Source organism: Vipera ursinii (genome assembly GCF_947247035.1).
Source record: "Vipera ursinii genome assembly, chromosome: 1".
Lineage (NCBI taxonomy): Eukaryota > Metazoa > Chordata > Lepidosauria > Squamata > Viperidae > Vipera > Vipera ursinii.
Window position 1 is genome coordinate 38,979,593 of NC_139512.1, and position 16,452 is coordinate 38,996,044.

A 16,452-nucleotide genomic window follows, 5' to 3' on the forward strand; every position below is an offset into this window, starting at 1 on the left:
TTTCAAACTCACCAGGGGAGAATATATTGATCTCTATTTAGAGCTTCAGTATTTAATGTTCAGGGTTGTTTGAGGTTGGGTCTGGTCACTGTTAGAAAGATGGCTGTACTAATCCTAACCTTAGTCTCCTCTGCTCTAAGTCATATCCATACCAACAGTCTTTTGGTAATTAGAGGAAATATAAATTATCAAACATAACAACTTCGTGGAGCTCCTGTCTTGTTTTTATATTAACTGCATACATTAAAAACAAAGGAAATGAAAACCCAACATAAAAAAGCTGAAAAAGCTGAAAGAAACAAAAACATACAAGATATATATTTAGAGACATTAATAAATTGAAGCCATAATTCACTGAAATAGTTCATAATCATTTCTGAAAACTATTGAATGGCTGGATCCATATATTTGTTTTTGCAGGGCTAAACTGTAAGTCTTTTGATGCTTAGTCCATTTTCTTTATCCAGAACTGAATTCCAAATTTGAGTTAATACAGATAACTGCTTTTTTAATATAATTTTAAAAAGTAATCTAATATTAACTTAGCTACATCTCTAACAATGTAAATGAAATGAAATCATTTCAAAGATATTTCTTGCCGGAAAAAGATGTAATTTTTTAAAAATCTATTGAATTTTTTAACATTTCTTCTTTTTTAACTGGTTAAGTAAAACATGAAAGCAAAAAGAAAAAGAAAAAAGTACATATACATACTTCATCCAGTGGATTATGAAATATGTGACATATTTAATTTTAAATAGTCATTACACAAAGTTATTTGTTACTTTATAAAAATATTCTATCTGTCTAAATTTGATTTAGACAATAATATTTTGTGGATTGAATGCAATGAAATTAAAAATTGTTCAATTTGTTACAGAGGAATACTAAATAATATAACATGGTTCTTTTTATCTGCTTATTTTGAAACCTAATACTGAAAGCAGAAAAAAATACTAACTGAATGTGAAAAATAATCCACATTGAAGTTAAGTAAAACTTTCATCTAGGACTTTTGTTTTCCATTTATTAACAAGATACAAAAAAACCTGTTTCTTTTCTCTTCTCTTTTCTTTTCTTAACAAAACTGAGAAAAGCAGGTTGGAGCAGGGAGGAAAACAAGATTCAGAATGTACTTTAGGCCACCTGAAACACTGTAATCAGTCTCCATTTTTGAGCCGTAAATCTTAATAATTTCTACTTTTTCCGATTTTTAGCATTTTATCATTTCCACAGGCATCTATAAACTGAAGCAAGCTATGCATTTTACCTGTCAATGTAGCACTTGATTTGTTGTAAGCATTTCCAAATACAGACTAATTTCTTTTATATGGTAACTATTTTATGTCATTTAAAATAAAACTATTAGGAAAGATTTCTTTTTCTGTCTCTCTGGAAAAGAAAAGAAGAAAATCCCCCCAGGAAATTTCTCTGCTCCTACTTCCATTTGTAAACTGAACAGTTGGAAGAACTGTTTTGAAATACCCAAAGCCTCCAAGTTATCAGTCTGATATGCAACTCCACCAGTTTTTTATAAAAGTAACTCTAGAATCAAAAGTACTACTGCCTCCTGTCTGGTGGTTCATCTGCCCAGAGAGAATATACAATATATTCCTACGTAAGTCCCAAAGATGCTTTTTCAAAAGGCAACTGGACTTTCCTTGTTTTTCCTTGAAGACATTTCACTTCTCATCCAAGAAGCTTCTTCAGCTCTGACTGGATGGTGGGGAATGGAAGGATTTATATTCCTTGCAGCTATCTGGTTGTTAGTACTCTTTCTGAGAGTCATTGAGGCTACTTGTAGGTTTATCTGTATCTTCGGGGTCACCTGATTAGTAAAAAAGTGTATGGATGTGGAACTTGCTGGGAACTTTAAGAAGAAGAAGAAAAAAGAGAAAGTCCAGTTGCCTTTTGAAAAAACAGCTTTGGGGCAAACATGACCTGGAAGACTGAAAATCTCCATAGACAATATATTCCTAAGGTTGAGATGGGCTATTGATAGTCCATCACTGCTTGCACAGAGAACATCTAGCACCTAAAGGGGATCACCTGCTGCCGGCGTCAACTTCCCTCCACCCTGTGCGTTCCCACAGAGAGGGCCTCCTCAGGGTGCCACCGGTCAGAGAATGTCGGCTGGTGGCCCCCAGGGGGAGGGCCTTCTCTGTGGGCGCCCCGGACTTATGGAACCAGCTGCCGGTTGAGCTCCGGATGGCACCTGACCTTCGCTCCTTCTGACGCAGTCTGAAGACCTACCTATTTGAGCAAGCCGGCCTGGCCTGATGGGGGATGTGCTGGGGTTTTTATTGGGGATTTTTATATTATTCTACTGTTTTTAGCTCGGGCTCTTATTTAATTCTTTTTTTAATTTTTGTATTCTGTATTTTTTATGTGCCCTGTTCACCGCCCTGAGTCCTTCGGGAGAAGGGCGGTATACAAATATAATAATAATAATAAAAATAATAATAATAAATAATAAAGGTTATTTTGCTAAGCTTGTATATTGTGTATTTTAAGCTGCCTGTGATTTACCCACTCAAACCCCAAAATAGAAAGCAAACCATTTCCATATTTCCATTCCTACCCTTGAAACCTCCCCATGAAATTATGAAATGGTTCTCATATTTTTGGTAGGAATGGAAGCAATTTTCCTCTGTGAAATCCCACTGCAGCAATATCCCTATGGCTCCAGCCCTTAGCAGCTTACGCATCCCTGCCCCAAGGTATGTGGCACAGAAGCCAAGGATGTTCCAATTTCAGCTGGGTAGGTGGTCTGCTAAATTCTATAGCAATCGTCTAGGTATAGGCTGCCTTTGAAGAATAGATCAAAAACTTAAATTAGTCCCAAATGCAACTGCCAGGTTACTAAATGAAACTAATTACAAGGTGCTTAAAGTAGCTCATGGTATTTATAGCTCAAAACAAGACCCAAAAACAAACAAATGGTATAGATTAGGCAAAAAAAAAGAATAATCTCACATTGGTCATTGGAGAGCAATTTTTTGCACTAGCTAATTTTATTTATTTATTTTTTTAGGATAGTTCCACACCACTTTACTACTAAAACTTTTGTTAGCGCAACTGTCAACGCTGCTAACATTGAATGTTATTGCTTGAAAAAGAGATGAAGAAGTAGCCATTTCATATGTTAAACTCGTGTATTGCTTTAAGAGATTGAATTTAAGGTTGGGAGGGGGGACGAGTAGGATTGTACTTTCAAGGCCATTCTAACTAAAGAAGATAAGACCTTGGCGGGTTTTCTAATGGAAGGGAAACTGATTCTTTAAATTAACTGGAGAATATGATTAATGACAAAATTGGAAAGGTGGAGAATTGTGTTTTAATATATTGTGCAAAAGGCGGAGATTTCAGATTCCATCTTCCTTTCGAGCAAGCATTTGCCGGTGTATTAGGCTAATAAAGGACTTTTAAGGTAAACAATGCCTCAGAGTCACTTGAAAAGCCCATACAGTCAGAAACCTGACAGCGACCTTTAAATGGGTGAAACAGTGCATCATAGGGCAACAATTTTTAAACCAAGGTTTCTCAAATTGACTAATGTAGAAAATGTATACGAAATCTGGGATGCATGATTTCCAAGGAAAACTGCTTATTGAAATTTGAAGTTATTGTGGCTGCTTTCAGTGCTACTGGCTGTTGCTGTTCCTCATTTTGAATATTCCATGGCAGTTTCCCAGCCAGTCTTGCAAGGAAGGGAGGGAGGGAGGGAGGGAGGGAGGAAGCTGTGAGGAAGTCAGAAGTTTCTCCCGTTCCCACTGTTTTCTGTCCACCCGTGGTCAATCTGCTTCTCTGTTTAGGCAAGGAAATGTTTCTCAAAGGATGACCCAGTGGGGCTCAGATTGTTTAGTAGTTATCTAAAACCCTTGTTGGCCTTGTACCAGAATCTCTTGAACTTTGCAGATTTGTATGATGTGCATCAGCCCTTGCTTGTGCAACAAACAGCAGAATGTTTTCATACAAAGCAATATTTAAGATTAAGGGGAAAAATCACATAATAAAAGACAGGCCAATGACAACAAGGTCGACTTCATTATCCTCTCCCATGAAAAGCAATGGAAAGGTAAAGATGGAACACTGCCATGCATAGCAATTATTTGGCTTGATTACCTCCTGCCCAGCAACAACGGATATACACTTGAAGAGGTTACATTCAATGTTGATAGATCTAGAAATGCAGGTTATTGCTGTTCCCTTTCCAGCTGCATCTAGTGGAAGCTATTTGCCAGCAATCTAATTTTTCCCCTGCAATTTGAGGAAATGTAGCATAATATTTATTTCTCAAAAAGAAAGAAAATGAAACGCAGCTCTTTTATTAGCATTATGAACAAACCACTTTCCATTTGAAACCTAACTTGTATAAACAACTAGACCATTGTGCCTTTACCTGCTATTATGCTCAGTATTGTTGGTTATAGTTTATATTCTTTGTAATATATTGAGTTATCTTTTCGATATTTTTATTTTCTTTTTGCCCAAAGAAATGAACTTACTGGAGCCACGAGCATATTGAAGAATAAACCAAATGGCTGAAAGTGTAGAAATGTTACAACATATTTTTCTGTCCTGGTATATCATATAGTGTGGCAATTTCTGTTTCCATTTAAACATGAGTTTATACTTTATAACATATGTCTCTGTACACAGAGAGACATACATACACGTTTATCAGGAATGGTTCTTTCTTTGGTTCCTATTTGTAGTAAATCAGTATTTCCAATGCCCCCCTCACCCCCTGCACATTTTTCTACTATGAAGGGAATACTAAAAATTGGTTCTTTGAATTGCAAGACTTTGCACCACCAAAGTCTCTATAGTATTATTATTATTATTATTAATTTAATTTGTATACCGCCCTTTTCCCGAAGGACTCAGGGCGGTGAACAGGGCAATACATAAAAACAAGATACAAAAATTAAAAATTATTAAAAAGTAATTAAACAGTGCCTGTAATAAATTAATACAGATTAAAAGTTAAAATCCATTTATAAAATCCAACCCCGTCCCATCAGGCCAGACTAGCTTGTTCAAAGAGATGGGTTTTAAGATCGCGCTGGAAGGAGCAGAGATCGGGCGCCATCCGGAGCTCAACCAGAAGATGGTTCCATAAATCCGGCGCGCCCACAGAGAATGCCCTCCCCCTGGGGGCCACCAGTCGGCATTCTTTGACCGGTGGCACCCTGAGGAGGCCCTCTCTGTGGGAGCGTACTGGGCGGAGGGACATTTCCCAGCATGAAATTTTCCAGACTTTTCAGAATGGCCCAGAACTGAGGCAGTTTTTATATCCAAAATATCTCGTTACATTAACCTGCACTCCGAAAGCATCAACCTGGGCTTGGAATAAATATGGTCTTTTGCGCACTGAGCTGAGAGTAATTCCTATTTAATCAGTGGGACTTACTTCCCATAGATAGAATATGCCTATAATTACGGTAAGCTGTAAAGTCTTGCAAAACCAAAACCAACCAACACCAAATCATTAGAGCTATGTATTTATAAAAATGTACAGGATTCATGGAAACTCTCCCCCATTTACCTCAATTTTCTTTATGAAAATCAGAAGCATGAATCAAAAACTTGAATCAGAAAATCATAATTTGATCAAGGTATCAGAAAATTGTTTAAAAGAAAAACTCCTTTCGGACATCTCTTAAAAGGTTTTTGTTCAGTCACTAAGTTGTGTCTGACACTTTGCAATCCCATGGACCATAGCATGCCAGGCTCTCATCTCCTCCACTGTCTCTGAGTTTGCCCAAATTCATGTTCATTGCATCGATGACACTATCTAACCATCTCATCCTCTGCCATCCCCTTCTCCTTTTGCCTTCAATCTTTCCATACCTGAAAGAAAGAGAGAGTCCAAAGAAGATCATGGATCATCCCATCCACTCCAGTCAATCTAAGATTAGACTCTCCCAGTCTTGACTGTGAAGTGTGCATACCATTAACATAACATTTGTCAGCACACAGAGCTGTAAGTTTAAGTTGCTAGATTGTTCCTCATCATTGTCCATCTGGCTGATGCTATTGGGAGTTTTCATTCATTATTAAAAGGCTATGGATTCTCATCTTTACATAATGAAAAATAACTATCTTCTTTCAGTTTATCCAATACCTAGCCTTTGATCCAACTGCTGTCTATCATGCAAGAGTGAACATATTGTCCTACAGCTATTTAAGATGTAGTCTTAGCCAGTATAGCTGTTAGTGATTGAAAATTGTAGAATTTGTATTTCCAATTACCTGGAAGGTACCAGATTTTAAGATGATTGTTTAGGACAGTAGTGTCAAACTCAATTTCATTGAGGGCCGCATCAGCATTGCGGTTGCCCTCAGGGGGCTGGGTGGGTATGGCCTGGGTGGGCGTGGCCTACTGGGTGGGCATGGCTAGAGTGCATATGGCCTACTGGGTGAGCGTGGCCAGCTCTACATCGTTCACATCAAGGGTGCCTATGGGGGCCTGGGCAGGAGTGGGACAGATCTGAGGGTCTCTGGCAGGAGGAGGGTCTCTGGGCCAGGGCCAAGGCAGTGGGGGCCGTTCCCTCACTGTTTCCAGGATGGCTTCGCGGGCCACATGAAACCACTTCGCGGGCCGGATCTGGCCCCCGGGCCTTGTGTTTGACATGTCTGGTTTAGGACAACTCTTTTCAGATTTGCAGCTCCTATGCTTTAAGACTCTTTTTGCACAGTCCTCTCGTATATCATGTATGAATTCTAGCTGAAGTTTTAATTCAAATGAGAAGTCCCTGGAGTTTTCAGATGCATCTATTGGCAGCTCAGGGAATTACTCCTATCAGTATATCACACTTGAAGCCAATTGCACAGTTTAAAGCTTGATTGCAGAATTTAAAGTTATCAGGAAAAGGCATTCCCAAATGATTCCTGGCACTTCTCAATTGGTGGCACAAGGAGCAACAAAGCAATATGCTAATATCAGGCCAGAATACTGTCTATTTCAAATGACGCTCATCTTACCACCAGCAGCAGGCCAGCAATGTTATGGAAATTTAGATAATTGCAGCTTTGTCATTTGCCAGTCTTCTTTTAGTCTGCAATGATTTTATTTCAGCTGTTGACTTATGTGACATACTTTACAAAGTGCATTTTTACTGGTGGAATTTCAAAGTGATGGGAACATGTGATGTAATTTGGCCATACGTATGCAGTACACAATGTGGAGATTTCCAACATTCCATGAATCAAATAGAGTGAATCACACATAACAGAAAACAGGCCTATTAAATTTTAAGAGTTGATGGGAAGCAGCATCATAAGGTCATTACAATTTTAAGGGGAAAAAAGTGCATACAGGACCTGAGTTGCTGCAGTTGTACTAGCCAACATAACTGGAATAGAATAGAATAGAATAGAATAGAATAGAATAGAATAGAATAGAATAGAATAGAATAGAATAGAATAGAATAGAATAGAATAGAATAGAATAGAATAGAATAGAATAGAATAGAATAGAATAGAATAGAATCTGGAAGGGACCATGGAGGTCTTCCTAGTCCAGCCTCCTGCTCAAGCAGAACCGATACCATTTCAGACACGTGATTGTCTAATCACTTCTTGGAAATCTCCAGTAATGCAGCGCCCACAATTTCTGAAGGCAAGCTGTTCCACTGGTTAATTGTCCTGTTAGGTAATTGTCCTCACTGTTAGTTAGCAAATCTATCTTTATGAACCTCTTGTAATGATCCGTCATGTAGAAATATTTCATATATTTTTGGTCTTTCAGATATTGCTTGACTTTGCTCTGCTGGCTTGGAATAATTGGACTTGACATTCAGAGAGCTAAAGGGTCCACTTTCTTAAAAAAAGAATTGAGCTTCAGAATAGCAATCAAAGTGAGATCCATGTGTCGAACAACTTTATACATTGTTCAGCTTTATTTCCCACTGAACTAAATCCAAACAGAAAGGTAATGGCAAGGAGGTATGTATGCGACTAAAGCCTTCAGTTAGAAGTGGTATTCACTACCCACATGTTGGCGTTATGTGTTTCCTTTCTCACCTTAAAATACCAAGAAAATTTATAAACTAACCACTGCAAGATTACAATTCCACTAGACGGCGCTTTGGATGTTTTGCTAATAATTTTGATTACATAAATAATAGAGGAAATACTTTGGTTTTAGCTAGGATCTCATGTATGTTTATTGGATTTCCTAAACTAACATGCAATTTTATATTCAAAGTGGCTTTTTCCCAGATAAACATAGATCAAATTGCAGCTCTGATTTGGTAATTCTTGGAACATTTTCAAAGCAACACGGAACACGTTCTTTTTGAAAACACCAATGAAGGCTGCCACTGCTAGTGTTGCAAACATAACTGCTAACTACCATATATTGGCTTTTTGCTTTAATAGCCTTTTAACCAACTTTCTTAATGGACTGAATACAATTTAGATATAGAACTTGGCTAAAACGTAGCTTCAATTGGCTATTAAAATTTAAGAGCCAACTTAGCTAATTACAAAAAATAAGAGGAAGAGAGCGAGCTCTGGTGATAATGCTAAGCAGAGTAAGTAATAGCAAATGACAGTCTGTCTGGTCTTATTCTCAAGAGAAGATAAAACTTTTAACTGAGAAGCCAGACAATACACAACCTTTTCCCTCACCACCCTCCACCAATTCTAATAGTGTTAATGGTGTTGTGGCATGTCAAATCTGACAGCTCATTCAAATTTGAATTTTAGTGTTATCACTTAAAGTAGCAAACTGAACATGAATTTATACATACAAACACTGAATTGTTTGTGTGTGTAGTCTGTATATATGCAAAAAATACCCTATGATGCCATATAGCTGTATTTATCTCACTATTTTAAAAATCAATGCAAATAAAGAAAATAAAACTATAAAGCAGGCGAGGTTTGTACATGGTTAAAAAAAATAAATCAAACTATGCTTATAATTAAATTAAATTAAATTAAATTCTCCTGCAGATATTTTAGAAGGTAGGAAAGTAAACAAGGATCTGCTGAATGTTTGCCACTATAAGAACTGTTGAACGATTCATTATCAATACTCTCATTACACCATCAGTTGAAGAGCAAACTAGCTCTGCCGTGAAAATTTCTTATGTATGGTGACCACTATGAAAAGGGACAAGGGGAAAAAAAAATCCCCAAGTACGTGGCGTTGTCTTTAATATTCCTTGACTCAAGTGTCTCCCTGCTGTGCCTGTAAATGTCAGTCCGGTTTTTTCATGGCTGCGTGCACAGATTAGAAACAGCAGGAGAGCTTGGGAATATGACTACAATACCGGTAAGGACTCTCGTCTTCATGGCACTGCTCAAGTAATTCTTGGAATGCAGGACCCTGCTGTTTTCTAATATTTACACACAACTGGAGTCATCAAGAGCAGTAAATGCAGGCTATAAGGAAAGCTTACTTTCTTTGTGTAAGGGACTTTGCATTCAAATCAGGACTCCCAAGAGCTGCCACTCCTTCTCCACCACCCCGCTCAAAAATGCAGGTTATTGCGATATTTTTAACATTGTCAAGTGCTTTTCCATTCTCTCGTTACTTCTTTAAAGCATCAGAGCTCCTAGGAAACATATTTGTTTGTTCTTGAAGCTTCTCCATGGGTAGATAAAACTTCCTGGTCTTTATCTTCAAAACCCTGCCTGGATCTGTCTTCTATCCCAACATTCCCTTTCTTATGATTTCCACTCATCCAGTTGTAATATATTTTCCAGTCCAACCGTCTTCTGTTCCTTGAAATGATTTAGAGATGTATCCCTTGCTAATCCACGTTTGGAAGTGCCTCTATTTCTCTTCTACCAACCCATTGCTCAAATCTCACATTTTCAAGGAAGCATTGGGAAAATTGATATTCTATTGCAATTAAGCCAAACTATGTATCTTTGAACTATCAGTACATTCTTCCTGTCCCTCTGACTGGTTGTTCCTTTTTATTACTTTTTTAGACAATAAAATTGTAAGTATAGGTTTGAGCCAGACTGTGGTTACACACATATGCACACAAATGCGACCAACAACGTATAATTAAATTTTCAAGATTTATTTTGCACAGACATTATTTCCTTTTTATTCAAGTTTATACAAAGTAAGTAAATGCAATGTGCAAAAAAATGCCAAAATACTCTGAAACTTTTGTAAATCATACTAAACGGTACATTCTACATATAAGATTTAAAAACTTTTATTTTTTCAAGCTAGCAGTATATTGCAAGTTTATGTATGTTTAGATAGATACAAAAGAGGAAAAAGCCAAGTGCTACTGTAATAAAATTAAAAGGAAAAAATAACAAGAACCCACTACTCAGTGCAAGTGGGGAACTCATGTTATTCTGGATTTTTTAGCTTCTGAACTCTCTTCCTTGGTTTCAAGTTTGTCTTGGTTTTGGGTGAGATCTTCTGTAATTTGGGTTTGGTGGCTCCAATCTCTATAGTTATTATGAATAAAGACAATTTTATGATTAGTTCACAGAATTCTGAATTTAATCAAATACTTTTTACTTACTAATATTTATAATCCACTTCAAATTCAGGATAGTAATAACTCTAAAGAAATGGTATTCCTAGCGACGCAAACTATATTTGATTGGAGCACATTAAATTCTCCATTCCTTCTTGTACAATTGGTTTATTCTTATCGAAATGCATACAAACCTTTGGTTTTTCAGAATTTTCTCCAGAATTATTTTTAAATTTAAGTAACACAAATGAAAATTTTAAAACTGAGTTTTATAAGTCTTTGCTTAAAGAAATTAGCTTAATCTATTACAAAATAAAATTGCCTATGGATGCACACTTAATAAAACTAAAATTGAATGCAAACATTATTTGGGGTGTGTTACAATGGCATCCCCCTGAGAGGCAAAACTAGAGTTCCTGTCATCAATTAGAGAGGGCCAATTTCTTAATATCCCATATAATAAGTGCTTCTGCCCACATTCCAAGGAAATTATAGAAGATTTTACGCAATATTTATTGTACTGTACTGTTTCTGCTTCAGCATGCAGAAAATTTTTGGAGCCTTTCTTGATAGAAAAATCATTTTGGCCTGAGTCACATCAAATTGAATATTTAATGAATTTAGACAAGGAGCTATCACTATGGAGGCTAGCAAGCTTTGCATAGGCTGCTGCTAAACAGAGATGATTTCATTACAAATTCCCAATATTTCTCCATTTCATCTGCTATAACAGTTTTAATATTCTTACTGATTTCTGTACAATATAATGTATTTTATTAACGTATGGATACTTTTATGTAGGTTGAATATATTTGGCATGGTTAGTGATCAAAAATATAAACATATTGAATTGAATTGAATATTTGATTGGAACAAGGAACTGGCAACCCATCGACAGGAAATATCTAGCCAACTTTCTCTGGCTCCAGCAAAATAAATTTCCTGAAGGGACAAAAAATGTCAAGAAGGAAAAAATGATTTTGAAGACAGAAGCAATAGTGGAGCTGCTTATTCTGACCTACGTTGTTTGTACTCAAGTTTTAAGTCTTACTCCAGCAACTGATGTGGAAAATGAAGTAAACAGCTGTGCTTTCAGTTTGATTGCTGAAATGGAAGCAAAGGGAACATTTGTCTATAGCCACAACAAATGTGTGCTTCCCATGCATCCACATAAACTACCAGCTTTGAAATGGAGAAGAAGATACACTTACTGAAAAAATATAATCCATCTTGAAGCAATGTTGAAATACTTCGGTTTAGCTCTCTATCCTTAAGTAAATTGTGCATCTAGTCAGAAGTATTGAGTTTTTCATATGTTATTAACATTGGATAAATACAGAAAAACGTTTTACTTGTAGTTAAAGAGATTCTTCTTAAATCTGATTTTAAAGAAATTTGAGGTATATTCTTAACACATATAGGCAGTACTATTTTCCATATCTGTAATAGGAAATTGAATTAAAGAGCTGATTCAGAAAGTACCTTAATGCATTTCAATAATACTTGTGTTATCTCAATATCTAAATTAATATTCATTAAAATTCACAGACCTTTCATGCTGATATGAGTTTCACATATAATTCCAGACCGTAATTAGACTCCTAAGTTAAGAGTTATTCCTTATGTGGGTTTTGGGGATGTAATAATGCCTTGAAAATATATTGCCCAAGATTGACTTTTAAGATCAAGCAAAGGAGGACTGGTGAGGTGCATCTAGAGTGTGATAAATTCCTTGTTACACTAATAGAAACAGTGCTATTACTCTCCCAAAGATGCTTTTTCAGGAGGCAACTGGACTTTTTCTTTGAAGACATTTCGCTTCTCATCCAAGAAGCTTCTTCAGCTCTGAGAAGCAAAACGACTTCAAAGAAAAACAAGAAAGTACAGTTGCCTCATGAAAAAGCATCTTTGGGACAACTATGACCTGGATGACTGGGAATCTCCATAGGCACAGTGCTATAATTCCTAAATAGAACTTGCATCTGAAAGTATTTTAGAATAATAACCTAACTACACAAATATGGTAGATCTGACTGCTAAACTGACTCTCTGGGACTGGAGTAGAAGGCACTTTTCTTCACTTGTTGCACTCATATGTATAATCAACTCTAGAGGATGGCTTTCAAGGGTTTCTACTTGGTCTCATGGCTTCTAAACTGTGAGGTTCCACAGGGATCCCTTCCATCATCCTTGTTCGTCAATATTTTTATGCAATAACTCATTGAGGTCATTGGAGTCTGGGATTAAGTGCCATGTTAACACCCAGTCAATTAAAACAATATAGATGTTGAATACCCTATTGAGCCTACAGAAGATGATCTTAAGAATGAGACATTGTGAATTGACTAGGAGCAGGAATCTGCTCTGGAACTTTGAATAAGGTTGCACTCTCCCTGAAAAAGCATGTATGCAGCTTTGCTATACTAGTGCAGAACACAGCTGGTACATTCTTCAGAGATTACATAACACTGAACCTAAAATAACTACATTGCCTGCCTAATATGGGAGCCAATTTGATGTAGTGCAAGGGTCCCCAATCTCCAGGCCGCGCAAGTAGCGGGAGAGCGCGTGCGGCTCCACTTGCCACTCACGTTCACATGCACACCTATCATTCACACAGAACCATCCCCCTCTCCTCCCCCCGCCACACACCAGAAAGTTTGGGGCCCGCTGGTGTAGTTGTTCAGATGCAGTAGAGCTGAAGAGAAGGCAGTTCCTTATCTTACTGAGCCTCAGGGTTCAGAGAGATCAAGCTGGAAATGACTTGGATGGGGGTGAGTCCTGCCTAACGATTGAGTGGGATTTAGTTAATGATGGCATAGAGCCAGGCCATGCTGGGTGCATCCCCAGCAGGAAGAAAAACACAGCAATGGTCAGCTAGGGTGGCAGAGGCAGAACGTAAGCCAACAGGGCTGGCAGAGGCAGCGTTGAGTCTGGTGATAAGAAGGGCAGAAATGGAAAATTAGGGTAGGGGAAGCCTCCCTGTAATAGTAACTGCATGTGGGCTGCCAAGCGGGGGGGGGGGAGACTACAGCAGCCATAACTTTAGGGACTTAAAATACCAATCATTCAGCACTAACTTCAAATGGCTATTGAACAAATAGTTATTAAGTGAGGACCACTTGTAATGAATATCAAGTCATGCCCCCTAGTCTGGTAGTGGGCTGCACCCTGTTCAGAACTAAATTGCACAAGCGAGTGCATGCAGCTCCACTTGTGCAAGTGGCGGGCACACATGCTCACACAGAACCATCCCGTCTCTCTCCCCAACGCTGCCGGCGGTCCACAAAGCCAGAAAAGTTGGGGACCGCTGCTTTAAGTGTTAAGTGTCAAGTGTCAATACTTGAAAGAGCATATTTCCCAATATCTAAATGCTCAAACGTTGAAACCTGGTTGAGCCATAGTAATATGTGGCTGCAGGTATGTAATGCCCTTCCCCTTCAGGCCAGGTTTGTGCTGATATTTTCTGTCTTTCAATATGAGTTGGCATTACTGACACGGCCTATTTATGCCTTCTGACCTTTCGCTGTATCTTTGTCTCGGTTGTGGTGACTGTGTCTTAACTTGGCTGTAGTTATTTAACTTAGTGTACTATTTTTCCTTGCTTTGTTATAGATTGTAACTTACCACAAGATGCTCTGAATAACAGGTTGGCTATAAATGTTTTAAAGAAATAAAAATAAGAATGAAGAGTAATTTTTGCTGTCCAAAGCAATACAGCTTCATTTTGTGGAGCCAACACAGTCAGATCAAAGAAGGAATATAAGTCAAGACAAGCTTTAACTCGAGAAAGCAGGATACTTTGCTTCAACATTTTTAATAGAAACATTGAGGTGGGCTGGAACCGCCAATCCAAGTGTCTTCTGGGCATGAAAACTGTTGCAGGCCTTTGAAGTGTTTGTTTTGATGTATACCAGGTGCCACTACCTTTCACAGAACTGCCTCAAAAGTGTGTCTTGATCGAGGTTTCTTTCAAAGTGAAGCAATCCTTTTGATGCTTTGCACAGTCCTAACTTGGAAATGATACCATCTGCCACGGTGCCTATTAGAGACGGGCTATAACTCACAGGCAGTGAACGTGTGAGGTCCAAACTAATTCCTGGCATTTCCTGCTAAGAGAACTGGCAAGCCTTGCGTTCAGTCGTCCTGCTGATGTGCATCTGCTGGTCATAAACTACGGATTATGCCAAAATGCTACCAAGATTTCATAGTCTATCTGCATAACTCCCTTTTCTTAAAGTAACTGCACTCACTGTTGCAAATGACTGCTGCTGCTGCTGCTACTGCTGCTGCTGCTGCTGCTAGCCTCTGGCTGCAACCTGCTGTGATGAATTGGTCGTGGGGAGTCAGCACTTCCTGACAGTGAATTGGACAAGATAGGTGAGGATAAAAATGAAGAGGGGAAAATAAATGGTGGGAAAAGGGGCAGCGAGCCACCGCCAACAACTTTCATCAACTAACTGTCATCAGTTTTATATGATGAGCAATAAATATATTTCACATTTGCTAATGGCAGATAGCTGACAATCTTTCTTTTTCCACGTTATCCAACAAAGTAGATGCATTTGTTGTAGAATTTAAACATCTTTGACTTTTTCCTCAGCGACAGATCAGTGACAAATACTAATAAGAATGTTTGACTTACTCGGTGATGCAGGTTTTCTTCTTTTGGTATTTTTCACACCGTCGACAGCTATTTCGGCATTGTCCTCATCAGCAGTAGCTGTCCCTGATGCAGCAACTAATTTTCTTTTTGTCTATCGTCCAAATCAAAACAGAAAAAAAATGCACCCAGGCAAGATAAACAAATGATAATGCCATACGCAAAATTGCTAACCATATTTCTCTATCAAAGTTTTCTACCCTCTCAGTAATTAACTCAAAAAGCTTTTAACAGAAAAAGCATGTTATCTTAGGAATCATGCTATGATTTTTAATATCTTATTTTGTACAGGTTCCTGCACGAATCTATTTTAGTCTATTCAGCAACAAGAATGTAGTTTACAGTAATCAGGTACAATTACAACAGCATATTGAGAGCGGGTCTTCCATACAACAATATTTCTTAGGCATACAAAATTTGCTTCTTGCACCGCCTAAGCAGTTCCCTTTATTCTGAAATTTTATTTTACGTGATTGTCTTGTACAAATTGCAGACACTCTCTGCTAAGTTGCTTAAGAAATTCAGGCTTTACACACATTTCTGTAAGAATTTAGATATTCGCTATATTTCATATTTTCAGAATAGTGAAATATCATACTGAAATAATGAAAAAGAAATACATATCCCAGTATTATTTTGAAATTATTTTTAACACAACTATATAACTACTGTAGAATTATAGATCATGTAAAAATCACACAAACTGGAAACATTCATTTATTATTTAAGATCAAAATTCAAGATACAGCCAGTGAATCCCAAAAGTTGAATTTCAAGTAGCCACCACTGCCAGCCTCTTTTCCTTAACCTCCAGACCCAGTTATAGTAATCTAAATTTAAATTAAAAAAAAAACCACATACTGATTTTTAATAATTTGAAAGCATTCCAATTAGAAAAGAAAGAAAATAAATAAATAAAATGCTAATACTTCCTGGGATTTGTTTTTTTTAAAAAATTATTATTTTAGAAGAGATTTCTAAAAACTTTCAGATTTATTTGGTTACAATGTTGTTGTTATTCCCTTACCCTCCACCGCGAGACCTGCTTCTCGACCAGAAATGGATCAGGGTTAGACCCCTTTGTAAATGCAGAGAGGACAATATACCGTATTTTTCGGACCGTAAGACGCACCGGACCATAAGACGCACCCAGTTTTTAGAGCAGGAAAAGAAAAAAAATCTTTCTCCTTCTCTCTCTCCCTCTTTCTCTCCCTCCCTCTCCCATTGTCCCTTCCTTCCTTCGTTCCTTCCCTCCCTCTTCGTCCTTCCCTCTCTGCATTAGAGCAGTACCCGCGGAGGCGGCCCTGCAGGCCGGCTTTCTCT

The 16,452-nt window shown here is 37.7% G+C and overlaps 1 protein-coding gene across 1 annotated transcript in view; it reads right to left on the reverse strand.

Moving 5' to 3' along the window:
• Nucleotides 1-10,033: 10,033 nt before the first annotated feature.
• Nucleotides 10,034-16,452, reverse strand: part of VRK1 (VRK serine/threonine kinase 1) — a 34,550-nt gene continuing 28,131 nt past the window's right edge. The window contains exons 12-13 of the mRNA XM_083349261.1: nucleotides 15,112-15,223; nucleotides 10,034-10,434 (exon numbers count right to left, since the gene is read on the reverse strand). Coding sequence (XP_083205387.1) covers nucleotides 10,334-10,434; nucleotides 15,112-15,223 — 213 coding nt within the window. The 3' untranslated portion in view covers nucleotides 10,034-10,333. The remainder of the gene's footprint in view (nucleotides 10,435-15,111; nucleotides 15,224-16,452) is intronic.